A 27018-nucleotide genomic window follows, 5' to 3' on the forward strand; every position below is an offset into this window, starting at 1 on the left:
AAGTGTAATACTTTGTGTGGCCTCCAGAGGCAGAAGCTATACACCCAATTGTCTGGGTCTCCCAATAGGAGCTAGAAGAAAAGGAATTTACGGTAAGTAAACAAAATTCCCTTTTTTTTGAAGGGCAGAAAGGGACTAGATTAGATCAGGGAAGAGAGGTGATAGGCTAGTCTAAAGAAATGCCTTTTTAGGGCCCGTTTAAAGGTGTGGATGTTGGGAATTAATCGGATTGCTCTTGGTAGTGTGTTCCAGAGCATAGGCGCAGCTCGTGAGAAATCTTGAAGACAGGAGTGGGAGGTTCGAATTGTTGAGGATGTCAGTCTTAAGTCATTAGCAGAGCGGAGGGCACGGGTGGGGTGATAGACAGAGATGAGGGAGGAGATGTAGGGTGGTGCGGAACCGTGGAGAGCTTTGTAAGTGAGAGTGATAATTTTATATTGGATTCTGTAGCGGATAGGCAGCCAGTGCAATGACTGGCAAAGAGCAGAGGCATCAGTGAAGCTGTTGCAGAGGAAAATGATCCTGGCTGCAGCATTCAGAATGGATTGGAGAGGGGAAAGTTTAGTAACAGGGAGACCAATTAGTAAAGAGTTACAATAATCCAGGTGAGAATGAATGAGAGCGACAGTAAGAGTTTTTGCAGAGTCAACGGTAAGAAAAGGTCGAATTCTTGAGATGTTTTTGAGGTGGAAGTGACGAGAACGAGGAAGTGAACGAATGTGGGGAGTGAAGGAAAGATCGGAGTCAAATATAACCCCAAGACAGTGGGTGTGCTGCTGGGGCGTAATGGTAGAGCCACACACAGAAATGGTAATATTGGGTTTCGGAAGGTTGTTTGTGTGTACGTTCCTGTATTGTCGCTGTACATGTATCACCTATTGATTGCTGCGTACATACATAATATACAGATTTCTCTTCATTGGTTTCGTACTGACACTGGAGTTAAGGCCACTTCACACGCAACGACATTGCTAACAAGATATCGATGGGGTCACGGAATTCGTGACGCACATCCAGCCTCGTTAGCGGCTGACGCACATCCAGCCTCATTAGCGACGTCTTTGCGTGTAATGCGCCCTATACTCTGGTGCCAGCTGTATTACACAGCCAACCTGAGCTTTATAGTGGTTTTAACACCAAAGATATTGATCACATTTCTTTGGGACCGCCAAAACCACCCGCACACAGCTGCATGATCTCCTGCAGGCAGTGACCGACAACCACTTTTGTAGTCTCTGCTGGAGTCAGAAATGATGACATCCCACCAATCACATCTGAATGGACAGATGTCCCAGCAGAGACCACGTGTCGGAGCGCTGGGATAGTGAGGGCTCAACGTAGTAAGTGACACAATGGTTTATTTTCTGATGATCCGTCTTTCTGTCCAATATTGAAACTGCCTGCAGTGCCTCCTTATTGTACGGATGCAGCAATCCTGACTCTGCACATGGCAACATCGTGACTTTTGGGGACATTGCTCTCCCCTCATATAACTGATATAGATTGCTGCAGTCACTAATGATATTTTACAGATGTATGTATTAGGCTGCTTTCACACATTTGGTTTTTGCAGTGCGGCACAATACGGTGCACTGCAGAAAAAACACAACTGTTTTTTTTTGCCGCCGGTTGCGTTTTTTCCCCGCATAGACTTGCATTAGAGCCGTATTGTGCCACATGGCCTTGCGTTGCGTCCGTTTTTTGCCGGAAGCGGCATATTTAGCCCATGCGGCGGCCGTTTGCACCGTTGCCTGACACGTTTTTTTGTGCGGCGAAAAAAATGCATCGCGCCAGATCCGGCGCAATTTACAATACAAGCCTATGGACGCCGGATGTGTTTTTTTGCACTGCGTATGCTCAGTATCAAGCCGCATCCTAAACTAAAACTTATGCAACGGATCCGTTTTTTTCGCCGCATCCGTTGCATAGGTTTTTGAGCCGGATTGAGCCGCACTGCTAAAACCGGATGTGTGAAAGCAGCCTTAAGTCAACGTACCATTTGATTTTCCACCCAAATGAAAAAATGGCCAAATACTAGTAATCTGTCAGTTTCTGAGAATTTTTGGCTTTTGGGAATTGCGCATTTACAATTTCTGTCGATTCAATAACTGTTCTTTGTTTTCCAGTAATCATTACTTCAAATATTGCAAAGTATCTGCGCTGGCACTGCTGAAAATGGTGATGCACGCCAGATCCGGAGGAAACCTGGAGGTGATGGGGCTGATGTTGGGAAAGGTGGACGGAGAAACCATGATCATTATGGACAGCTTTGCTTTACCAGTGGAAGGAACTGAAACCCGGGTGAACGCACAGGCGGCTGCCTACGAGTACATGGCTGCATACATAGAAAATGCAAAGCAGGTACTGTCCTTGTGTCTATAACCCGCTGTGCTCAGTGTTTAATAATGTCCACTTTAGTTCTGTAAAACCCCAACATATCTGCATCTACTTAGGTTATTTAGTGTTAAAAGATGGAAGCTTCTTATTTATTTATATCTTTCCTTGTGGTATATCCATTTTCTTTGTCGCTCTATTGGGAGACCCAGACAATTGGGTGTATAGCTTATGCCTCCGGAGGCCACACAAAGTATTACACTAAAAGTGTAAAGCCCCTCCCCTTCAGCCTATACACCCCCCGTACTGCTACGGGCTCATCAGTTTTTATGCTTTGTGCGAAGGAGGTCAGACATCCACGCATAGCTCCACAGCTTAGTCAGCAGCAGCTGCTGACTATGTCGGATGGAAGAAAAGAGGGCCCATAACAGGGCCCCCAGCATGCTCCCTTCTCACCCCACTCTTGTCGGCGGTGTTGTTAAGGTTGAGGTATCCATTGCGGGTACGGAGGCTGGAGCCCACATGCTGCTTTCCTTCCCCATCCCTCAATTAGGGCTCTGGGTGAAGTGGGATCCCATCGGTCTCCAGGCACAGGAGACCGTGCTCCATCCACAGCTCCTGAGGACCCTGCTGGATAGGAGCCGAGTATCGTTCAGGGACAAGGGGGACTGCCGCGCTGACCGCCGCTGCCATGGTTATCACTGTGGTATATCCTTTATTTTAAGCTCTGGTTATACCATGTTTCTTTTGTTTGCAAATTTTCTTATAAGCTTCTATGCAATAAACATATATCAAACATATGTACGTACAGTACATGACATAAAAATGTGTTTATAGAAGAAGTCAATGACCAGATGGATCCCAACTTAAAGTGGTCTTCTAGGTATAAATCATTATTCACCAATGACGTCCACCAAGTTAAAGGGAACTTGTCAGGTGCAATATGCACCCAGAACCACGAGCAGATCTGGGTGCATATTGCTAATACCTGCCTAACTGTCCCTGTATCTAGTAGCATACATAGAGATCTGTAGAAAAGGATTCCTAAAGATCCTTTATGATATGCTAATGAGTGCAGGGACTAGCCGCAAGGGTGTTGGTTCCTGCGCTCATTCCGCCCTCTGAGCATATTAGCACACCCACAGGGGCATACTAACATGCTATTCAATGTACCTGTGTCCGCTGTCTCCGCTGATCTGCCTGGTACTTCCGGTCATGCACAGTTTAAAACTGGGTGTACATGTCCTGGCTTCAGAGAGGTCTGCTGCGCATTACCAGAAGTGCTGGGACTTTGGATCAGTGGTGACAGTGGACACAGGTACGTGCATCACTGCTGATGATGCTGCATTGAATAGCTTCTTAGGAACGCCCTTGCGATTAGTCCCTGTGCTCATTAGCATACAGTGGGGAAAATAAATATTTAGTCAGCCACCAATTGTGCAAGTTCTCCCACTTATAAAGATGAGGTCGGCCTGTAATTGTAATCATAGGTAGACCACAACTATGAGACAAAATGAGAAAACAAATCCAGAAAATCACCTTGTCTGATTTGGCAAGATTTTTTTTGCAAATTATGGTGGAAAATAAGTATTTGGTCAATAACAAAAGTTCATCTCAATATTTTGTATATTATATATCCTTTGTTGGTAATGACAGAAGTCAAACGTTGTCTGTAAGTCTTCACAAGGTTTGCACACAATGTTGGTGGTATGTTGGCCCATTCCTCCATGCAGATCTCCTCTAGAGCAGTGAAGTTTTGGGCCTGTCGCTTGGCAGCACGGACTTTCAATTCCCCCAAAGATTTTCTATGGGGTTGAGATCTGGAGACTGGCTAGGCCACTCCAGGACATTCATATGCTTCTTACAAAGTCACTCCTTCGTTGCCCTGGTGGTGCGCTTGGGATCATTATCATGCTGAAAGACCCAGCCACGTTTCTTCAATATCCTTGCTGATGGAATGAGGTTTGCACTCAAAATCTCACGATACATGGCCCCATTCATTCTTTCGTGTAAACGGATCAGTTGTCCTGGTCCCTTTGCAGAGAAATAGTCCCAAAGCATGATGTTGCACCACTATGCTTCACAGTAGGTAGGGTGTTCTTTGGATGCAACTCAGCATTCTGTCTCCCTCAAACATGACAAGTTGTGTTTCTACCAAACAGTTCTACTTTGGTTTCATCAAACCATATGACATTCTCCCAATACTCTTCTGTATAATCCAAATGCTCTCTAGCAAACTTCAGATGGACCCAGACATGTACTCGCTTAAGCAGTGGAACACATCTGGCACTGTAGGATCTGAGTCCCTGGCGGCCTAGTATGTTACTGATGGTAGCCTTTCTTACGGTGGTCCCAGCTCTATACAGGTCATTCACTAGGTCTCCCTATGTGTATCTGGGATTTTTGCTCACCGTTCTTATGATCATTTTGACCCCACAGGGTAAGAATGCTTGGAGCCCCAGATTGAGGGAGTATTGGTGGTTTTGTATGTCTTTCATTTTCTTATTATTGCTCCCACAGTTGATTTCATCACACCAAGCTGCTTGCCTATTGCAAATTCAGTCTTCCTAGCCTGGTGCGGGGTTACAATTTTGTTTCTGGTGTCCTTCGACAGCTCTTTGGTCTTCACCATAGTGGAGTTTGGAGTGTGTCTGTTTGTTTGAGGTTGCGTACAGGTGTCTTTTATACTGATAACAAGTTCAAACAGGTGCCATTACTACAGGTAATGAGTGGAGAAGTTACAGGTCTGTGAGAGCCAGAAACCTTGCATGCTTTTAGGTGACTAAATACTTATTTTCCACCATAATTTCCAAAAAAAGTCTTCCAAAAAAATCACCTTGTCTTATTTGGTATTTGTTTTCTCATTTTGTCTCTCATAGTTGTGGTCTACCTATGATGTCAATTATAGGCCCAGATCTCATCTTTTTAAGTGGGAAAACGCACAATTGGTGGCTGACTACATTTTTTTTTTTTCCCCACTGTATCATTAATTATCTTTAGAAATACTTTTTCAAAAGATCTTTTATGTATGCTACTAGGGATTATACAGGGATTAGCAATATATACCCAGAACTGCTTGTGGTTCTGTGTGCATATTGCACCTGACAGGTTCCCTTTAAAATAATAAGCTCGAGTGTTTTTTGCTCTTCTCAGGTCCAATCCTTCCTCTTCCCTATTGCCCTGCTCTTTTTCCAGGCTGCAGTGTTGGCCTCATGACTTCAGTGCACGTGACCGCCGCATCCAATCACTGAGCAAATGGTGCTGAGCTCAGGGAGTGGCTGAAGTAGCTGCTTGCTCGGTCATTGTGACGATGCCGCTGCAGCCTGTTAACAAATACCGGGGCAGCTGAGAGGCAGTGCTGGACCTGGGGAGGGTGAGTAAGACCTGAGTATATTTTGACTTTGCAGCAGCTGATGGAAATGAAAAACGTGTACCTGGAGCACCTCCTTTAAAGCATCTTCCACTGATATTGCCAGGAATCTGCAGACAGCCAGGTATCTCTCCAGCACTGTCTGCTACAGAGCAAATGTAGTATTATATGGTGGCAACCATGTAATGGCTGAAGAGCACGATTCTCCTGAACAGGATTTGCTCATACAAAGCAGCACTTTGTTTTCGTCAGAGGGGAGTCCCACCTAGTGCTATTCATTTGCTATAATAGGACAACCCATTTTAATGGAGAATGACATAGTCCTTTTGAGCCCAAAACGTCTCATACTTCATGCCACTAGAGGGCAGTATATGCTTTGCTAATCATCAAAATTTATTCCCCCACCCCCCTGACTTGTTTAGGTTGGAAGACTTGAAAATGCAATTGGCTGGTACCACAGTCACCCCGGCTATGGCTGCTGGCTTTCAGGAATAGACGTCAGCACTCAGATGCTCAATCAACAATTCCAGGAGCCCTTTGTTGCCGTTGTGGTGAGTATTGTATCCTGCACCTAATGATGAAATCACATAGAGGTAGAAATTGTGAGAAAACTATTTTATTCTTGTATTCTGATATTCTCTGCATCCATATAGTGCTGAAAATAAGTCCGAAGTACTCTGCTATTAAAGTAGTATAAATGGAAGTGTAATAAACCCAATTCTTTCTTAGATTGATCCAACCAGGACAATATCTGCAGGAAAAGTCAATCTAGGAGCTTTCAGAACTTACCCAAAGGTAATGTGTTCAATAGCATTTGCCCTACATTGAGCATGGTGTTGTCTGTGTTTGTAGTTGCAGGTAAAGTAATACATGCAATATATGGGGGATATACAGTAGAATATGTATAGCACATGTGTATGTTAGATATATAATTTTACATATATTTCCTCATTTCTGATCATTTAGGGATACAAGCCTCCAGATGAAGGTCCATCAGAATACCAGACCATTCCCTTGAATAAAATAGAAGATTTTGGTGTCCACTGTAAACAGTAAGCATTTTGATTAATGTATCATCAGTATATAGATTACTGTCACAAGGCAGATGTGGAGACATTTCTGCAACTGCCCCACTCATCTAAGTGAGCCTTGCAGAAATCCATGCACTTGTCCTCAAAACAACTCTATTGTATGAAATCTGACGTTCAGTTGCCAAAGTTTATCTTTGTCACTTCTGTTAAGCTCTAATCGAAATCCCCGTACACTGCTCGTATGGAGAGATCTCCGGAGCTGAGCTTGCTCTATACAGCACAGGTGCAGGCTGCGTTACACAGCAGTCAGAATAACCTCTTGTTTTCTGCTGTCATTTGTGATAATAGCCTTTAAGAGGTTAGGCACAGGGGAAAAGGGGCGAGTTTTACTTCAGAGGCCTATTAGCTCCCCTGCCCCACAATCTGACAATCAGGGGGTGAGATGGGTCAGGGCAGCCCAGGGCCTGCTGAAGGCTCTGATATTGACGTGTCAGCCCACAAGCTGGACTTCAGATAGGGGAACCAGTAACTACAGTAGCGATTATGTAGTATTGTAGAGAATTGTGTAAGTAATGATTGCAAGTTCAAGTCCTAAATGGGCCTAATAAGAGAGTGTAAGGCTATGTGCGCACATTGCGTACTGTCACTGCAGAAATTTCGGCAGCGATTTGAACAGCACTCGTGCGCTTTAAATCGCTGCAGAAACAGTCCGTAATGAAAAAAAAAAAAGCCGATTCCATGCGCTCTGACTGCAGCCTCTCCCATAGACAGGGCGGGGGATGCAGGCAAAGCGCAGGAAAGAAGTGACATGTCACTTCTTAGAACACGCGCTTCGGGCAGCAGCCGAAGCGCTGTGCTCTAATACGCCACGTGCGCATGTCTCATGCACAATCTCCATAGATTGTGCTGGGGACGCAGGACTCGTGCAATTACGCTGCGGTGCAGATCGCAGCGTAACTGCATGCAATTACGCAACGTGCGCACATAGCCTAAAACCAAATCATCGAACTAAAAAATAACTTATTTTGGTTACACAGCCAACATCTTCTGTTAACGTCCCTGGTCGTGTCCCTGACTTTGATGCGAGGTCACGCGCTGAGTCCACATATTTCCCTGCATAAATTGACTGAGCTGATCAGGGGAGCTAAGAGATCCACTCACTCCTGTTAACTAGTTAGATCAAGGACTCCAAACTCTGAAAGTGCGATCTAACAAGCGCCACCGAGAATCATGCCATTCCACATGACCCGATCACCGTACGCCGATGAGCTATCATGACAACTGTGGATCGTCTGATGACCCCCTGTCCTTACAATGTTCCTGTGAGCACCGGCTCAGCATTGGCGTTCACAAGAGCTCAGGATTTCTTCTCTACAGAGTGGTGCTGAAGTATTGCTCTAAACAGCAGACGCGATTGGAAAGAGCAAGCTTCAAGTCCCCTAAGGGGACTAGTAAAAACAATAAAACAAAAAATCCACAAAATTAAAAAAAATACACATTTTAGTATCGCCACTTTCAGAAAATAAATTAATTTAATCTGTCAATAACGTAATAAAGGGGGAAAAAAATCGCCAGAACTTTTTTTTTTGTTTTAGTTATCGCAGCATTGTAATAACAGGCGATCAAAGCATCACATCTACACATAAATAAAGAGAATTTTGTTTACTTACCGTAAATTCTTTTTCTTATAGTTCCGTATTGGGAGACCCAGACCATGGGTGTTTAGCTTCTGCCTCCGGAGGACACACAAAGTACTACACCTAAAAGTGTAGCTCCTCCCTCTGAGCTTATACACCCCCTGGTGAGCAGACCCAGCCAGTTTAGTGCAAAAGCTGAAGGAGAATAGCCACCCACAAGTAGAACAGAGCAAGAGCCGGAATAACCGGAGACTCTGTCCGCGACAACAGCCGGTGATAACACGCGGAACAAGAAAATTGCCAACAGGCAACAGGGAGGGTGCTGGGTCTCCCAATACGGAACTATAAGAAAAAGAATTTACGGTAAGTAAACAAAATTCTCTTTTTCTTCATCGTTCCTTTGGGAGACCCAGACTATGGGACGTTCCAAAGCAGTCCCTGGGTGGGAAATAAACAGAATAAACTAAGAAGTAGGCAGAACCTAACTTCACAAATGGGCGACAGCCGCCTGAAGGATGCGTCTGCCCAAACTCGCATCTGCCGAAGCATGAGCGTGCACTTGATAGTGCTTCGAAAAGGTATGCAGGCTAGTCCAAGTGGCAGCCTGACAAACTTGTTGAGCCGTAGCCTGGTGCCTAAAAGCCCAAGAGGCACCGACAGCTCTGGTCGAATGTGCCTTGATCCCCGGCGGGGGAGGCACCTGAGTACTCTGGTAGGTGTCCGAAATGGTCGATCTAATCCAACGGGCTAAGGTCGGTTTAGAAGCCGAGAGGCCCTTGCGCCGACCTGTGGTTAGCACAAAAAGAGAAGTGCACCGCCTAAGTGCAGCGGTGCGAGACACATAGATCCGGAGAGCACGCACCAGATCCAGAGAATGCAGCGCTTTTTCAAAGCGATGAACAGGAGCCGGACAAAAGGAAGGTAGGGTAATGTCCTGGTTAAGGTGGAAAGGAGAGACCACCTTAGGAAGAAAGTCCGGAGTCGGACGGAGAACCACCTTGTCTTGATGAAAAAACAAAAAAAGTGACTCCGAAGAGAGCGCAGCCAAATCAGAGACTCTCCTGAGGGACGTTATGGCCACCAGAAAGGCCACTTTCTGTGAAAGACGATACAAGGAAACTTCCCTAAGAGGCTCAAAGGGGGGTTTCTGCAAAACCGTGAGAACCAAATTAAGGTCCCAGGGATCCAAGGGCCGCCGGTAAGGCGGAATGATGTGAGACGCACCCTGCATGAAGGTGCGGACCTGAGCCAGCCGAGCGAGACGCTGCTGGAACAGAACAGACAGAGCTTAGACTTGTCCCTTGAGAGAGTTGAGGAACAGTCCTAGCTGCAGACCGGACTGTAGAAAAGACAGAAGGGTCGGCAAGGAGAAAGGCCAAGGAGGATGGTCGGTAGAGCGACACCAGGACAGGAAAATTCTCCAAGTCCTGTGATAGATCTTAGCGGAGGAAGACTTACGTGCCCGAGTCATAGTGGAGATGACTTCAGGAGGAATACCAGAAGCCGTCAAAATCCAGGACTCGAGCCACGCCGTCAATTTGAGAGCCGCAGAATTCGGGCGGAAAAACGGACCTTGCGAGAGTAGGTCTGGACGGTCCGGGAGATGCCACGGCATCTCTACGGACAGATGGAGCAGGTCTGGATACCAAGCTCGCCTGGGCCAGTTCGGTGCAATGAGGATGACTCGACGGCCCTCCATTCTGATCTTGCGCAGGACTCTGGGCAAGAGAGCTAGAGGGGGAAACACGTAGGACAGACGATACTGGGACCAGTCTTGAACCAGAACGTCCGCGGCGAAGGCCTGAGGATCGTGGGAGCGAGCCACGTAAACAGGAACTTTGTTGTTGTGACGGGATGCCATTAGGTCCATGTCCGGAGTGCCCCATTTGCGGCAGATTGACTGAAACACTGCCTGGTGCAGGGACCACTCGCCCACCGTCCACGGTTTGACGGCTGAGATAATCTGCCTCCCAGTTTTCCACGCCTGGGATGTGGACTGCGGATATGGTGGACTTGGAGTCCTCCACCCATTGAAGGATGCGTTGTACCTCCAACATTGCCAGGCGGCTGCGTGTCCCGCCTTGGTGATTGATGTAGGCAACCGCTGTCGCGTTGTCTGACTGGACTCGAATGTGCCTGCCCGCCAACAGGTGGTGAAAAGCTAGGAGAGCTAGAAGCACGGCTCTGGTCTCCAGCACATTGATTGAAAGGGCTGACTCGGACGGAGTCCAAGTGCCCTGCGCTCTGTGGTGGAGACATACCGCTCCCCAGCCGGATAGACTGGCATCCGTGGTGAGGATCACCCAGGACGGGGCCAGGAAGGAGCGCCCCTGGGACAGAGAGAGGGGCCGAAGGACAGAGCCACTAACCTGTGTAAGGAGGAATGCCGCTTGTCCCAACAGCGGAGAATGTCCAGCTGCAGGGGGCGCAGATGGAACTGGGCAAAGGGGACAGCTTCCATTGACGCCACCATTTGACCCAGCAGCTGCATCAGACGCCTGAGGGTATAACGGCGGGGCCTCAGCAGAGAGCGCACTGCCAGTTGGAGGGACTGCTGTTTGACTAAGGGCAACTTCACAAGTGCCGGCAAAGTCTCGAACTGCATCCCTAGGTACGTGAGACTCTGGGTCGGAGTCAGAGTGGATTTGGGCAGATTGACCAGCCACCCGAATTGGGCTAGAGTGGCGAGAGTGAGCGAGACACTCCGCTGACAGTCTGCGCTGGATGAAGCCTTGACTAGAAGGTCGTCTAGGTAAGGAATCACTGCCAACCCCTGTAGGTGCAGAACCGCAATCACTGCTGCCATGATCTTGGTGAATACCCGAGGGGCTGTGGCCAACCCGAAGGGGAGAGCCACAAATTGGAAATGATTTTCTCCGATTGCAAAACGTAGCCAATGCTGGTGTGAAACTGCAATTGGCACATGCAGATAGGCATCTCTGATGTCGATGGACGCCAGGAAATCCCCTTGGGTCATTGAGGCAATGACTGATCGCAGAGACTCCATGCGAAAATGCCGCACCCGAACATGCTTGTTGAGAAGCTTGAGATCCAGGATGGGCCGGAATGTACCGTCCTTTTTGGGGACTAGGAAGAGATTTGAGTAGAAACCTCTGAACCGTTCCCGGGCGGGAACCGGTACAATTACTCCGTTGGCCTGCAAGGATGCCACGGCCTGTGAGAAGGCGGCGGCCTTGGAGCAGGGGGGGGGGGTGAGAGAAAAAATCTGTTTGACGGTCTGGAAGAGAATTCTATCCTGTAGCCGTGGGAGATGATATCTCTCACCCACTGATCGGAGACGTGTTGAAACCAAGCGTCGCCAAAGTGGGAGAGCCTGCCACCGACTAAGGACGTTGCTGGAGCGGGCAGATAGTCACGAGGAGGCTGCCTTAGTGGCAGCACCTCCTGCGGTCTTCTGCGGACGCGCTTTTGGGCGCCAGTTGGATTTCTGGTCCTTAGCTGAGTTAGTGGACGAGGCCGAGGGCTTAGAGGACGACCAGTTGGAGGAACGAAAGGAGCGAAACCTCGACTGATTCCTACCCTGGGCAGGTTTCCTGGCTTTGGTTTGTGGCATGGAAGTACTCTTCCCGCCAGTAGCTTCCTTAATGATTTCATCCAGTTGTTCGCCGAACAGCCGGGACCCAGCAAAAGGGAGCCCAGCAAGGTGCTTCTTAGAAGAAGCATCTGCCTTCCACTCTCGAAGCCACAAGATCCTGCGGATAGCGAGTGAATTAGCCGAAGCCACCGCAGTGCGGTGAGAAGCCTCCAGCATGGCAGACATGGCATAGGATGAAAAAGCCGAAGCTTGGGAAGTCAAGGTAACCATTTCGGGCATAGATTCTCTCGTGAGGGAATGCATCTCCTCTAGACAAGCAGAGATGGCTTTGAGAGCCCACACTGCTGCAAAAGTCGGTGAAAACGAGGCCCCCGCCGCTTCATATACGGATTTGGCCAGAAGGTCAATCTGGCGGTCAGTGGAATCCTTAAGGGAGGTGCCGTCAGCCACCGACACAACGGTCCGGGCTGATAGCCTAGACACCAGGGGGGTCTACCTTTTGGGGACTGAGCCCACTCCTTGACCACCTCAGGTGGAAAGGGAAAACGGTCATCAGAACCACGCTTTGGGAAGCGTTTGTCAGGACAGGCCCTGGGCTTGGACACAGCGGCCTGAAAACTGGAGTGGTTAAAGAACACACTCTTTGCTCTCTTAGGCGAGGTAAACTGGTGCTTTTCTGCCAGAGAGGGTTGCTCCTCTGATACTGGTGGATTGAGATCCAGTACAGAGTTAATGGAAGCAATCAAGTCACTAACGTCTGAGTCACTTTCGGACAGATCAATGGGGTACATGGAGTTAGCCTCCGAGTCCCCTGTAAAGGCATCCTCCTCATCCTGCGAGTCCGCTCTTGAATCAGAGCCGCGGGAGGAGGAGGGAGAGGGAACCCTACGTCTCTTCTTAGGCTAGGTTCACACACTGCGTTTTTTTGACGCTGCGTTTTTGTACGTTTTTTGCGGCAAAAACTGCACAAAAACGCACCCGCGTCAAAGAAACTCTGCAATAAACGCACGCGTTTTGCCGCGATTTGGTGCGTTTTTTTGCTGCATTTTTGCTCACTGCGTCTTTATGCGTTTTTTTATCAGTGAACAAAAAAAAAAGGTCTGATGTAATTTCCTTCTTCAATGTGTTCTTCATTCTCCACTAGTGTATGCAGAAGAGCAGACAGCTGCAGAACTACAAGGCTCAGCATACTCCATCCAATAGTGTATGCAGGAGAGCAGACAGCAGCTGCAGAACTACAAGGCTCAGAATGCTCCATCCAGGACTGTATGCTTGAAGGAGAGTCAGGGGGAGCAGACCTACAAGGCTTAGCATCCTCCATCCAATAGTGTATGCAGGAGAGCAGACAGCAGCTGCAGAACTACAAGGCTCAGAATGCTCCATCCAGGACTGTATGCTTGAAGGAGAGTCAGGGGGAGCAGACCTACAAGGCTTAGCATCCTCCATCCAATAGTGTATGCAGGAGAGCAGACAGCAGCTGTCGAACTACAAGGCTCAGCATCCTCCTTCCAGGACTGTATGCAGGATTTCTTTGCCCCCCCCCAAACAAAAAAAATGACGTGGGCTTCGCCATATTTTTGTATGCTAGCTGGGTACAGCAGGCAGGTATGGGCTGCCCCCAACCCCCAGCTGCCTATTTGTACCCGGCTGGGAACCAAAAATATAGGGAAGCCCTTTTTTTTTTTTTTTTTTTTTTTAAATTATTTCATGAATTTCATGAAATAATTTTAAAAAAAAATGATGTGGGCTTCGCCCAATTTCTTCATTGTTCCTTATGGGAGACCCAGACCATGGGTGTCTAGCTTCTGCCTCCGGAGGACACACAAAGTACTACACTAAAAAGTGTAGCTCCTCCCTCCGAGCATATACACCCCCTGGATAACCAAATCTAGCCAGTTCAATGCTTTGTGTTCAGGAGGCACACATCCACACATGCATTCTCATCTGATTTTTGATTTTAAAGAGTTGGAAGAAAAGCGGGTCCAAGCTGGACCCCCGGCATGTCCCTTCTCACCCCACTGTGTCGGCGGTGTTGTTAAGGTTGATTTCAAGGCTGGAGCCTTACATGCCGTGCTCCTTCACCATTCCTCGGGCTCTGGCTTGAAGTGGGAGCCAGCACGGTTCTCACTGCTTTGCAGGAGACCGGTCTCCATCCGCAGCCCTTTCAGGACCCTGCCGGACGGAGCACTCATCCCTCAGGGACCTGGCCCTGCGTCTCATAAGCTAAGTATTTGAGACGTTATTGCAGGGGGTCCTTTGCATCTTTATTGTTGGGGAGAGTGTGTCAGGTTACTTTGGTGACATTTCCGGCCTGTTCTCTGGTTTTCACCTGAGAACCGCGCCGAGGGTGCCTGCTCGCCGGCTGCATTGACAAATTTAGGCCCCGGCTTTGGCTGCGGCCTACTTTCGTTTTCACTGCCCCTGCATGTCAGTCATGCAGAGGGACAGTGCGGCGCCGCCCACCGGCCGTTCAGCACAGGGGAGGACACTCCTCTCTGAGGAGATGTTTCCCTCCCCTGTATATCTCCTTGGCCCTCCGGTTCCCGCTCTTGGACTAGGCCCCGCCCCCCCTCCTCACTCCGGCGCCATTTTATCAGCGTTCTCACACTGATCGGCGCTGGCTGCTGCATCTCTGCAACCTGTCTGGGGGTCCGAGCTGTGGGATCCGGAGGGCACACAAAACGGTCTGGTAAGCCACAACCTCTGGTTGTGGACTTTCTTATACACTCTCTGGGGGTCATTCTGAAGGAGTGTGTTCTTTACTGCAGAGCCTCCACCTCAGCAGCATGTCTCACACTAGGAGCAAGGCTGCAAGGCTGTACTCAATATGCACTGCATGTAAGCTCGTACTGCCTGAACCGAGCACATATCCACATTGTGATGCCTGCTCTAACATGGTGGTGCCTCAGCCTGGAGTCTCCCCAGTGGTCCCTCCGGCTGCTCCGGCCCCGGTGGCTGAACCCCCGGCTTGGGTAGAATCGTTTTCTAAGGCTATCTCCCAGTCCTTTGCCGAATCCATGGGACAGCTGTCCCGGACTCTGCTGACCATGCATCAGCCCCCTTCTCAGGGCGCCTCTGCTGCTCCGGCTCGCTCTGCAGAGCTCACAGAGGATTCTGCATCTGCTCCCAGACCCCGTCCTCCTAAAAGGAGACGCAGGGTCCCCTCTCCTTCCTCGTCCCGCGGCTCCGATTCACGAGCCGACTCGCAGGACGAGGAGGATGTTTTTACTGGGGGCTCGGACGCTACCTCCATGTGCCCCATTGATCTGACCGAGGGTGATGCGGATGTTAGTGATTTGATTGCGTCCATTAATTCTGTACTGGACCTCAATCCGCCAGTATCGGAGGAGCAACCCTCTCTGGCAGAAAAGCACCAGTTTACCTTGCCTAAGAGAACAAGGAGTGTGTTCTTTAACCACTCCAGTTTTCAAGCCACTGTGTCCAAGCCCAGAGCCTGTCCTGACAAACGCTTCCCAAAGCGTGGTTCTGATGACCGTTTTCCTTTTCTACCAGAGGTGGTCAAGGAGTGGGCTCACTCACCAAAGGTAGACCCTCCGGTGTCTAGACTCTGATCCCGGACAGTTGTATCTGTGGCTGATGGCACCTCACTTAAGGATCCCACTGACCGCCAGGTTGACCTCCTGGCCAAGTCTGTCTATGAGGCGACAGGGGCCTCGTTCTCCCCATCCTTTGCAGCAGTGTGGGCTCTCAAAGCCATCTCTGCTTCCCTAGAGGAGATGCATTCCCTCACTAGGGACTCTATGCCTGAATTGGTTGCCTTAACTTCCCAGGCTTCAGCCTTTTCAGCCTACGCCATGTCTGCCATGCTGGAGGCTTCTCACCGCACTGCGGTGGCCTCCGCTAATTCCCTCGCTATCCGCAGGATCTTGTGGCTTCGAGAGTGGAAGGCAGATGCTTCTTCAAAGAAGTACCTTGCTGGGCTCCCATTTGCTGGGTCCAGGCTGTTCGGTGAACAACTGGATGAAATTATTAAGGAGGCTACTGGCGGGAAGAGTACTTCCTTGCCACAGACTAAACCCAGGAAACCTGTCCAGGGCAGGAACCAGTCGAGGTTTCGTTCCTTTCGTTCCTCTAACTGGGCGGCCTCTAAGCCCTCGGCCTCGTCCACTAACTCAGCCAAGGACCAGAAGCCCACCTGGCGCAAGAAGCCACGTCCACAAAGGTCTGCAGGAGCTGCTGCCACCAAGGCAGCCTCCTCTTGACTATCTGGCCGAGCCAGCAACGTCCTTGGTCGGTGGCAGGCTCTCCCACTTTGGCGACGTGTGGTTTCAACACGTCTCCGATCAGTGGGTGCGGGATATCATCTCCCACGGCTACAGGATAGAGTTCTCTTCCAGCCCGCCAAACAGATTCTTTCTGTCAACTCCCCCCTGCTCCAAGGCCGCCGCCTTCTCTCAGGCCGTGGCATCCTTGCAGGCCAACGGAGTAATTGTACCGGTTCCCGCCAGGGAACGGTTCAGAGGTTTTTACTCAAATCTCTTCCTAGTCCCCAAAAAGGACGGTTCCTTCCGGCCCATCCTGGATCTCAAGCTTCTCAACAAGCATGTTCAGGTGCGGCATTTTCGCATGGAGTCTCTGCGATCAGTCATTGCCTCAATGACCCAAGGAGATTTCCTGGCATACGTCGACATCAGAGATGCCTATCTGCATGTGCCAATTGCAGTTTCACACCAGCGTTGGCTACGTTTTGCAATCGAAGAGGAACATTTCCAATTCGTGGCTCTCCCCTTCGGGTTAGCCACGGCCCCTCGAGTATTTACCAAGGTCATGGCAGCAGTGGTTGCGGTTCTGCACCTCCAGGGGTTGGCAGTGATTCCTTACCTGGACGACCTTCTTGTCAAGGCTTCATCCAGTGCAGACTGTCAGCGGAGTGTCTCGCTCACTCTCGCCACGCTTGTTCAATTCGGGTGGCTTGTCAATCTGCCCAAGTCCACTCTGACCCCGACCCAAAAACGTACGTACCTAGGGATGCAATTCGAGACTCTGCCGGCACTTGTGAAGCTGCCCTTAGTCAAACAGCAGTCCCTTTATCTGGCGGTGCGCTCTCTGTTGAAGCCCCGCCGTCATTCCATCAGGCACCTCATGCAGGTGCTGGGTCAGATGGTGGCGTCAATGGAAGCGGTTCCCTTTGCCCAGTTCCATCTGCGCCCTCTGCAGCTGGACATTCTCTGCTGTTGGGACAAGCGGACTTCCTCCTTGCACAGGTTAGTGGCTCTGTCGCCACAGACCAGGAGCTCTCTTCAGTGGTGGCTTCGGCCCCTCTCTCTGTCTCAGGGACGCTCCTTCCTGATCCCGTCCTGGGTGATTCTCACCACGGATGCCAGTCTTTCCGGCTGGGGAGCAGTATTTCTCCACCACCGAGCCCAGGGCACTTGGACTCCGTCCGAATCAGCCCTCTCGATCAATGTGCTGGAAATCAGAGCTGTGCTCCTAGCTCTCGTAGCCTTTCACCACCTGTTGGCGGGCAAGCACATTCGAGTCCAGTCAGACAACGCGACAGCAGTTGCCTACATCAATCACCAGGGCGGGACTCGCAGCCGCCTGGCAATGTTGGAGGTTCAACGCATCCTTCAGTGGACGGAGGACTCCAAGTCCACCATATCCGCAGTCCACATCCCAGGCGTAGAAAACTGGGAGGCAGATTATCTCAGCCGTCAAACCGTGGACAGCGGCGAGTGGGCTCTGCATCCGGCAGTGTTCCGGTCGATCTGCCGCAAGTGGGGCACTCCGGAAGTGGATCTAATGGCATCCCGGCACAATAACAAGGTCCCGGTTTACGTGGCTCGCTCCCACGATCCTCAGGCCTTTGCAGCGGACGCGCTGGTTCAGGATTGGTCCCAGTTCCGTCTGTCTTACGTGTTTCCCCCTCTAGCTCTCTTGCCCAGAGTCCTGCGCAAGATCAGAATGGAGGGCCGTCGGGTCATAATCATTGCTCCAGACTGGCCCAGGCGAGCTTGGTACCCAGACCTGCTCCGTCTGTCCGTAGAGGTGCCGTGGCATCTCCCGGACCGCCCAGACCTTCTCTCACAAGGTCCGTTTTTCCGCCAGAATTCTGCAGCTCTCAGATTGACGGCGTGGCTCTTGAGTCCTGGATCTTAACGACTTCCGGCATTCCTCCCGAAGTCATCTCCACTATGACTCAGGCTCGGAAGTCTTCCTCGGCCAGGATTTACCACAGGACTTGGAGAATTTTCCTGTCCTGGTGTCGTTCTTCCGGGCATGTCCCTTGGCCTTTTTCCTTGCCGACCATCCTGTCCTTTCTACAGTCCGGTCTGCAGCTAGGACTATCCCTCAATTCCCTAAATGGACAGGTCTCTGCTCTGTCAGTGTTGTTCCAGCGGCGTATCGCCCGACTGGCCCAAGTGCGCACCTTCATGCAGGGCGCATCTCACATCATTCCACCTTACCGGCGGCCTTTGGATCCCTGGGACCTTAATCTGGTCCTCACGGCCTTACAGAAACCCCCCTTTGAGCCTCTTAGGGAGGTTTCTTTGTTTCGACTTTCACAGAAAGTCGTCTTTCTGGTGGCCATAACTTCTCTCAGGAGAGTCTCTGATTTGGCTGCACTCTCTTCGGAGTCACCTTTTTTGGTTTTTCACCAAGACAAGGTGGTTCTCCGTCCGACTCCGGACTTTCTCCCTAAGGTGGTGTCTTCTTTCCACCTTAACCAGGACATTTCATTGCCTTCCTTTTGTCCGGCCCCTGTGCATCGCTTTGAGAAAGCGTTGCATACTTTAGATCTGGTGCGGGCGCTCCGGATCTATGTGTCACGCACCGCTGTTCTTAGGCGGTGCACCTCTCTTTTTGTGCTGACCACAGGTCAGCGCAAGGGTCTCTCTGCTTCTAAACCGACCCTAGCTCGTTGGATTAGGTCTGCCATATCCGATGCCTACCAGTGTACTCAGGTGCCTCCCCCGCCGGGGATCAAGGCGCACTCGACCAGAGCTGTCGGTGCCTCTTGGGCTTTCAGGCACCAGGCTACGGCTCAGCAGGTCTGTCAGGCTGCCACTTGGTCTAGTCTGCACACCTTTTCGAAGCACTACCAAGTGCATGCTCATGCTTCGGCAGATGCGAGCTTGGGCAGACGCATCCTTCAGGCGGCTGTCGCCCATTTGTGAAGTTAGGGTTTGCCTACTTCTCAGTTTTCTGTTTATTCTCACCCATGGACTGCTTTGAGGCGTCCCATGGTCTGGGTCTCCCATAAGTAACGATGAAGAAAAAGAGAATTTTGTTTACTTGCCGTAAATTCTTTTTCTTATAGTTCCGACATGGGAGACCCAGCACCCTCCCTGTTGCCTGTTGGCAGTTTTCTTGTTCCGTGTGTTTTCACCGGCTGTTGTAGACAGAGGTTCCGGTTGTTCCCGGTTTTGCTCTATCTCTACTTGTGGGTGGATGTCCTCCTTCAGCTTTTGCACTAAACTGGCTAGATTTGGTTATCCAGGGGGTGTATATGCTCGGAGGGAGGGGCTACACTTTTTAGTGTAGTACTTTGTGTGTCCTCCGGAGGCAGAAGCTATACACCCATGGTCTGGGTCTCCCATGTCGGAACTATAAGAAAAAGAATTTACGGTAAGTAAACAAAATTCTCTTTTTTGTGTGTGTTTATTTATTGGTTTATTTTTTAAACCTTCATATAGTTCCAGAGAAAAAGTTTATTAGCTCAAATTTTCATGGTCTTTACTAAGGGTTTGTGGCTTACAGGATACTCTGGGGGGCTATGTCTTTTTAGGCTGCACCGCATTATTATCCTGTGAGTAATACCCCTTTGGTAAAAACCTTAAAAGTAGCGCTAAATAATTAAGGCCCATTCCTCTTGCACCATATAATATAATATAAAAAAAAATAAAAATACTCAGGTTCTCTGTAAGACTTATTTTTTTATTTTATTGTTTGTAAACATTTTACCTTCAAAGACAATTATTTTGCCATCACTCAGGTATTACGCTCTGGAGGTGACATATTTCAAGTCTTCTCTCGACCGCAAGCTGCTGGAACTTTTGTGGAATAAGTACTGGGTGAATACACTAAGCTCCTCAAGTCTGCTGACGGTGCGTACCTCAGATAGGATTTCATTTTAGTTATTGTAACAGGAATATTCAGACAACGCTAAATAGATCTTTTTGACTAATTTCTAAGTAAAGCGACTTTGTATATTTAGTTAGTGTTTTTGGTGGTTGTGGTCTTTTATATATCATATAGAGCTCTGGCAAAAAATTTAAACCACTGCAAAATTTTTCTGATTTTTCTCTTTATAGGTATATTTTTGAGTGAAATGTAAATTGTTCTATAATTCTATAAACTACTGACATCTCTGAATTTCCAAGCAATAAATTTTGTATTTATTTTCTGAAAATTAGAAAAGGTCAAGATAACAAAACAATGCATTGCTTTCAGGCCTCAAATAATGCAAAGATACCAAGTTCATAATCATTTAGAAACAACAATACTAATGTTTTAGCCCAGCAAGAGTTCAGAAATCAATATTTCTCTGACGCTTCATTGGGGGACACAGGACCATGGGTGTTATGTTGCCTATCCATAGGAGGACACTAACTAGATGCAAAAGCATAGCTCCTCCTCTTTAGTATACACCCCCTGGCCAGGCCAGGCAGTCCCAGTTTTAGCTTAGTGTCTATAGGAGGCACTTCCTTTAAAGGTTTTGTTATTTTTTGAGGGCGACGGTTTCCTTTTGGGACCGATCTCCCACTACCATCAACGGGCGGCAACGTGAAGTGTTGCCTACACGTACCCCCTCCCGCGACGCTGGATCCTGGGCTGGACGACGGGTTCCAGAGACGCCGATTTTCGAAAGCCCAGGGCAGAGGCACAATTCCTCAGCCCCTCTTTGCAGGCTCTGAGTTGAATATGGCATCAATTCCTCAGCCCCTCTTTGCAGGCTCTGAGTTGAATATGGCACCGTTGTGACCGGATACAGCAAGCTGACTCTGCTATTTTCAGTGCCTGGATTGAAGCAGTGTTTAAGGTGAGATCCCCCCTGACTGGTTTCCCAGACAAAGGGAGAAAAGGCTCCCAGGGCTGAATATACAGTATTTATTATGAGAAAGTCCCTGGCTAATGCAAGGAAGAGAGCCCCAGGAATCCTGCACACACAGTGTTAACTTTTCCCTAGCTTGCTGGCTGGAGGAGGGGGGGGGGGGGGGGAGGGGAGTCCCTCCTGTTTGCAAACTCCTGCACAGATAATTTCCCGTGGCAGGGGGGAGGGGGTAGCTAGAGAATCACAGAGCTCAGGGACTCGTGCTGTTTATTATCTGCTCTGTTTATTTGATCTAGCAGAAAAGCCGGCTGATAACCACCAGTGACATGTTGTGTGCTGACTAGAGGGACAGGGAGGAAAACCATCAGAAGCTCCTTTCCCGCCGTTTTTTACTACCCACAGCGGGGGGGGCACACTGACTACTTCTTCGCGCTCTTTTAGGGCTAAGCCCCGCCCCCCCCCGCGGCCGCGATAACCCTCCCCCCCAACCCCCTCCCAGGAAAGCGTGGGAAGATCTCCAGCCATCGGCTGATTCTGGTAAGGTGCTGCTCACTGTAGCTCTGCTGAGCATTGCTCCCCCTCCTAGCATACTCCTATCAGGAACATGCAGAATTCAAAAGGCACTAAGAGGGCTAAGGCTCACATAGTCTATTATTCAGCCTGCACTGCCTGCCACGTTGAGCTACCACGTAAACTCACCTCTTCTCTCTGTGAGTCCTGTGCCCCTATAGCCCTCCAAGACCCCCCTGCCACCACCGCCGCAACCGTCAGACTAGAGCCTAGGGCTCCCAGCCCACCGGAATGGGCACAGTTTCTGTCCCAATCCATGGAAAAACTGTCACAGAACCTGGTGCTGGCTATGCAATGTCGTCCTCCACACCCTTCTGGGTCCCTGTTCGGAACGCAGCCTGAGGATACCCCTATGGAGGATCCTTCTGAGGTAATCCGGGCACATGCTTCTCCGGTTGCAGGGATCAGGAAAAGAGCACACGGCCGGGTGTCTCCAGCGGGCTCTCCCTCGGGAGCACACAGGGCAGGCTCTCCCACACGCTCCACGGCTTCTGAAGAGCTGGAGGAGGGAGAATGCTGTTTATACCAAGAGGATTCCTTGGTTTCATCCTCCCCAGATGATCAAACTGCAATAGACTCCCTTATAGCAGCAATCAACCAAACTCTGCATGTTGAGGATCCCCCATCCACTACCACTGACCATCTGGTCTCCTTTAAGAGGGCAAGGAAACCCCAAAAGGTTTTCGCTGATCACCCTGAGTTTCAGGATATCCTCACAAAGCAAAGGGAGAAGCCTGACAGGCGCTTTGGTAACCGAAAACTCATGGAGTCCCGATACCCTTTTGCCTCACCTGCCCCTAAGGGCTGGGCCGATCCGCCCTCGGTCGACCCCCCCCCCCCCCTTCCTTCCCGGTCTCCCACCTTACCACAAAGACGCTCCTGTCTTTACCCGATGGTTCCTCCATCAAGGACCCGACAGACAGGTGGAGCACCTCGCCCGCTCTGCTTTTGAGGCTGCGGGTTCCTCCCTCTCGCCCTCCTTTGCCTCTGTGTGGGTCACAAAGGCGATCTCGGTCTGGGCAGAATCCCTTAACAGTTCGCTTGAGGAATCCCAGTTCCCCTCATACCTTCACAGAGGTAACAGCTCAAATTGCCGCTGCGGCGGAGTACCTCATGCAGGCCTCCATGGACGCTGCTACCTGCGCAGCGTTTGTCGCCTCAAATACCATAGCCCTCCGTAGAGCTCTCTGGCTCCGACAATGGCGAGCGAACTCTGCCTCCAAGAAGTCTCTCACGGGCCTCGATTGTTTGGCGAACGTCTGGATAAGCTCATTTCTGACGCCACGGGAGGAAAGAGTACCTCCCTCCCCCAGCTGAAGTCCAGGACGTCCTTCTCCAGATGTCCACAGTCCTCATTCCGCTCCTTTCGGAACTCATTTGGTTGGTCGACACCCCGTGCGGTCCACGCCACCAGCCGCGGACTACGCAGGGACCGACCTCTTCAGCTCTCCCCGAAACCCACTTAGTCATGGCAGCCTAGACCGAAACAGTCCAGGACTAGGGAGACTCTGCCACGACGTTTTCCCCCCTCATGACTCCTTCGGCGCCTCGGAAGACACACTCATTGTAGGAGGTCGACTGCGGCTCTTTCATCACATCTGGGCTGCCGCCTCAGACGACAAATGGGTGCGAGACCTTGTGTCTTCCGGTTACCACATAGAATTTCGGACCCGACCCCCGAGTCGCTTCTAACAGCAGGAGTGATAATACCTGTCGCAGACGACGAAGTTCAGGGGTTTTTATTCCAACCTCTTTGTGGTCCACAAAAAGGATGGGTCAGTTCGACCCATCCTGGACCTCAAACACCTAAACAAACGTGCACGTTCGGAGATTCAGAATGGAGTCCCTAAGGTCCATTATTGCATCCATGGTCGAAGGGGAATTCCTCGCATCCATAGACATCAAGGACGCGTACCTGCACATACCCATCACCCCAGATCACCAAAAGTTCCTCCGCTTTGCAATTCAGGACTCACTTTCAATTCGTAGCTCTACCCTTCGGCCTTGCCACCGCACCAAGGGTCTTCACCAAAGTCATGGCGGCCGCCATGAGCGTCCTTCACGCCAGGGGAGTGGTCGTTCTCCCTTACTTGGACGACCTCCTTATCAAGGCCCCCTCCTTCCGTGACTGCTCAACCAGCGTACAGATCACTGTGGACACCCTATCCCGCTTAGGGTGGATAGTGAATCTGGACAAATCATTCCCGGTCCCATCATGATCCATCACCTTCCTGGGCATGTCCCTGGACACCCGTCGGGGCTTGATCCTTCTCCCTCAGGACAAGGCGATCGCTCTTCAACGAGCGGTACGTTGCCTTCTACGTCCTCCGTCTCGCTCCATTCGATTCAGCATGAAAGTTCTCGGCAGGATGGTGGCGGCTATGGAAGCAGTACCCTTTGCTCAACTGCACCTCCGCCCATTGCAGCTAGCCCTTCTAGTGGCCTGGGACAAGAGCCCCTTCTCCCTGGACAAACATCTTCACCTGACGCCTTCAGTCAGGTACGCACTCCGCTGGTGGCTTCGGTCCTCATCCCTATCGAAGGGGAGATCTTTTCTCCCAGTGAACTGGCTGGTGCTGACCACGGACGCCAGCCTCCTAGGCTGGGGAGCAGTGTACCGGCACCACACTGCTCAAGGACGTTGGACGCCCCAGGAGTCTTCCCTACCCATAAACACCCTGGAACTCCGCGCAATCTTCCTCGCGCTCAGGGCGTTCTGCCCTCTGCTAGCGGGTCGTCAGATTCGAGTCCAATCGGACAATGCGACAGCTGTAGCCTATATCAATCGTCAGGGGGGCACCCGCAGCAAAGCGGCTTATCTCGAGGCCCACAAGATCCTCAGGTGGGCCGAATCGTTGGGATCAGTGATATCAGCGGTACACATACCGGGGGTAGAGAACTGGGCAGCAGACTTTCTAAGTCACCAAGGCCTGGCCGCCGGAGAATGGTCTCTCCACCCAGATGTGTTTCTACACATCTGCACTCACTGGGGCACACCAGACGTGGACCTAATGGCCTCAAGGTTGAATGCAAAGGTACCCGCGTTCATAGCCAGGTCACGCGACCCGCAGTCCATCGGTGCGGATGCTCTAGTCTGCTCCTGGCACCACTTCCGCCTGCCTTACATATTTTCACCTCTACCCCTGCTGCCGTGGGTGATCAAGAAGATCAAGGCAGAGGGAGTCCCGGTGATACTGATAGCACCGGACTGGCCCAGGCGCGCCTGGTACGTCGAATTAGTACAAATGCTCACAGACGCACCGTGGCGCCTTCCAGACATCCCAGACTTGCTGACCCAAGGGCCCATTTTCCATCAGAACTCCAGAGCCCGGAAGCTGACGGCATGGCCATTGAGACCTGGGTATTAACAAGAGCGGGATTCTCCCCCGCGGTTATTTCCACCATGATCAGCGCCCGAAAGCCTGCTTCATCCCGCATTTGCCACTGTGCGTGGAAAATCTTCCTTTCGTGGTGCAGAGAAACTAACGTCCAGCCTATACCTCTGGCCATCCCCAGAATTCTCGACTTTCTACAGTCTGGCTTGCAAGCGGGGTTGGCTCTCATTTCCCTTAAAGGGCAGGTCTCAGTGCTCTCAATCTTCTACCAATGCCGCCTGGCTCAAAAACCGCAAGTCAAGACCTTCCTCCAGGGCGTTTCCCATCTAGTTCCCCCGTACAAACAGCCGCTGGACCCATGGGACCTCAACCTCGTTCCGGACGGTCTCCAGAGGTCTCCCTTTGAACCCCTCAAGGAATCCTCCCTTGCTCTTCTGTCCTGGAAGGTAACATTCCTGGTGGCAATTACATCCATCAGACGGGTTTCGGAGCTAGCAGCACTCTTGCCGCGAGCCTTTCCTGATCTTTCACCAGGACAAGGTGGTTCTGCGCCCCCTTCCGGATTTCCTTCCAAAGGTCCTTATCCCGTTTCATTTGAACGAGGACCTTGTTCTGCCTTCATTTTGTCCACACCCAGTTCATAGGGTGGAAATGTCTCTGCATTCGTTAGACCTCGTCAGAGCTCTCAGATATTACATATCCAGGACAGCCCCCTTTAGGAAAACGGACTCTTTGTTCGTCATTCCTGAGGGGCCTAAGAAGGGACAGGCAGCTTCAAAGGCGACTCTGGCTCGCTGGATTCGCTCTGCGATCCAGGAAGTCTATTGCCTGCAACTCAAGCCCATTCCTAGTGGGCTGCGGGCTCATTCCACGCGAGACGTTGGCGCTTCGTGGGCCATTCGGCATCAGGCTTCAGTGGAACAGGTGTGTAAGGCTGCGACCTGGTCTAGCCTACATACTTTTTTCAAAGTATCACAGAGTCCATACCCAGGTTTCAACTGAGGCAAATCTGGGTAGGAAAATTCTGCAAACGGCAGTAGAGCACCTCTCTCAGTAGGCGCTCCAGGCTGTCTGAGACTGGTTCCTAGTCCTTGGGTTGTGTTGTCTTTTTTTATGTTTCCTACTTTAGGACGTCCCATGGTCCTGTGTCCCCCAATGAGGCGTCAGAGAAAAACGGATTTTTGTGTACTCACCGTAAAATCGTTTTCTCTTAGCCATCATTGGGGGACACTGCACCCACCCTGTTGCCCTGCGGGGCCTTGGTTCTCTCAGTACCTTATTTGGTTTTGACTCTTCTTTTCTCATGTTCCTCTGTTGAGAAGTTTTTTACTGCTTTTTTTCTCCTACTGCTTGTGTACTAAAACTGAGACTGCCTGGCCCGGCCAGGGGGTGTATACTGCAGAGGAGGAGGTATGCTTTTGCATCTACATAGTGTCCTCCTATGGATAGGCAGCATAACACCCATGGTCCTGTGTCCCCCAATGATGGCTAAGAGAAAACGATTTTACGGTGAGGACACAAAAATCCATTTTTTTGTGGAATAACCATGATTTTTAATAACCGCTTTCATGTGTCTTGGCATGCTTTCCACCAGTCTTTCACACTGCTTTTCGGTGACCTTATGCCACTCCTAGCACAACAATTAAAGTAGTTCTTCTTTCTTGGATGGCTTGTGACTATCCATCTTCCTCTTGATTATATTCCAGAGGTTTTCAATTGGGTTCAGGTCTGGAGATTGGGCTGGCCATGACAGGGTTTTGATGTGGTCCATCATCCACACATTAATTGACCTAGCTGTGTGGCATGGTGCATTGTCCTGCTGGAAAAACCAGTCCTCAGTGTTGGGGAACATTGCCTGTGCAGGAAGCAACTGTTTTTACAGGATAATCTTGTATACGGCTTGATTCATACGTCCTTTGCAAAGTTTAACCTGCCCAATTCCAGCCTTGCTGAAGCATCTCCAGATCATCACGATCCTCCATCAAATTTCACAGTGGGTGCAAGACACTGTGGCTTATACGCCTCTCCAGGTCTCCATCTAACCATTAGACGACCAGGTGTTGGGCAAGCTGAAAATTAGACTCATCAGAGAAGATTACCTTACTCCAGTCCTCTATGGTCCAATTGGGCAGATTAAACTCTACATATTTAATCCTGTTTTTATCGTCC

At 50.3% G+C, this 27018-nt stretch overlaps 1 protein-coding gene across 1 annotated transcript in view; it reads left to right on the forward strand.

The window, feature by feature from the left end:
• COPS5 (COP9 signalosome subunit 5) overlaps positions 1 to 27018 on the forward strand; it is a 51554-nt gene that overhangs the window by 14824 nt on the left and 9712 nt on the right. Inside the window, exons 2-6 of the mRNA XM_075316321.1 lie at positions 2127 to 2361; positions 6127 to 6255; positions 6434 to 6499; positions 6671 to 6756; positions 19886 to 19997. Coding sequence (XP_075172436.1) covers positions 2127 to 2361; positions 6127 to 6255; positions 6434 to 6499; positions 6671 to 6756; positions 19886 to 19997 — 628 coding nt within the window. The remainder of the gene's footprint in view (positions 1 to 2126; positions 2362 to 6126; positions 6256 to 6433; positions 6500 to 6670; positions 6757 to 19885; positions 19998 to 27018) is intronic.

Source organism: Anomaloglossus baeobatrachus, chromosome 6 (genome assembly GCF_048569485.1).
Source record: "Anomaloglossus baeobatrachus isolate aAnoBae1 chromosome 6, aAnoBae1.hap1, whole genome shotgun sequence".
NCBI lineage: Eukaryota > Metazoa > Chordata > Amphibia > Anura > Aromobatidae > Anomaloglossus > Anomaloglossus baeobatrachus.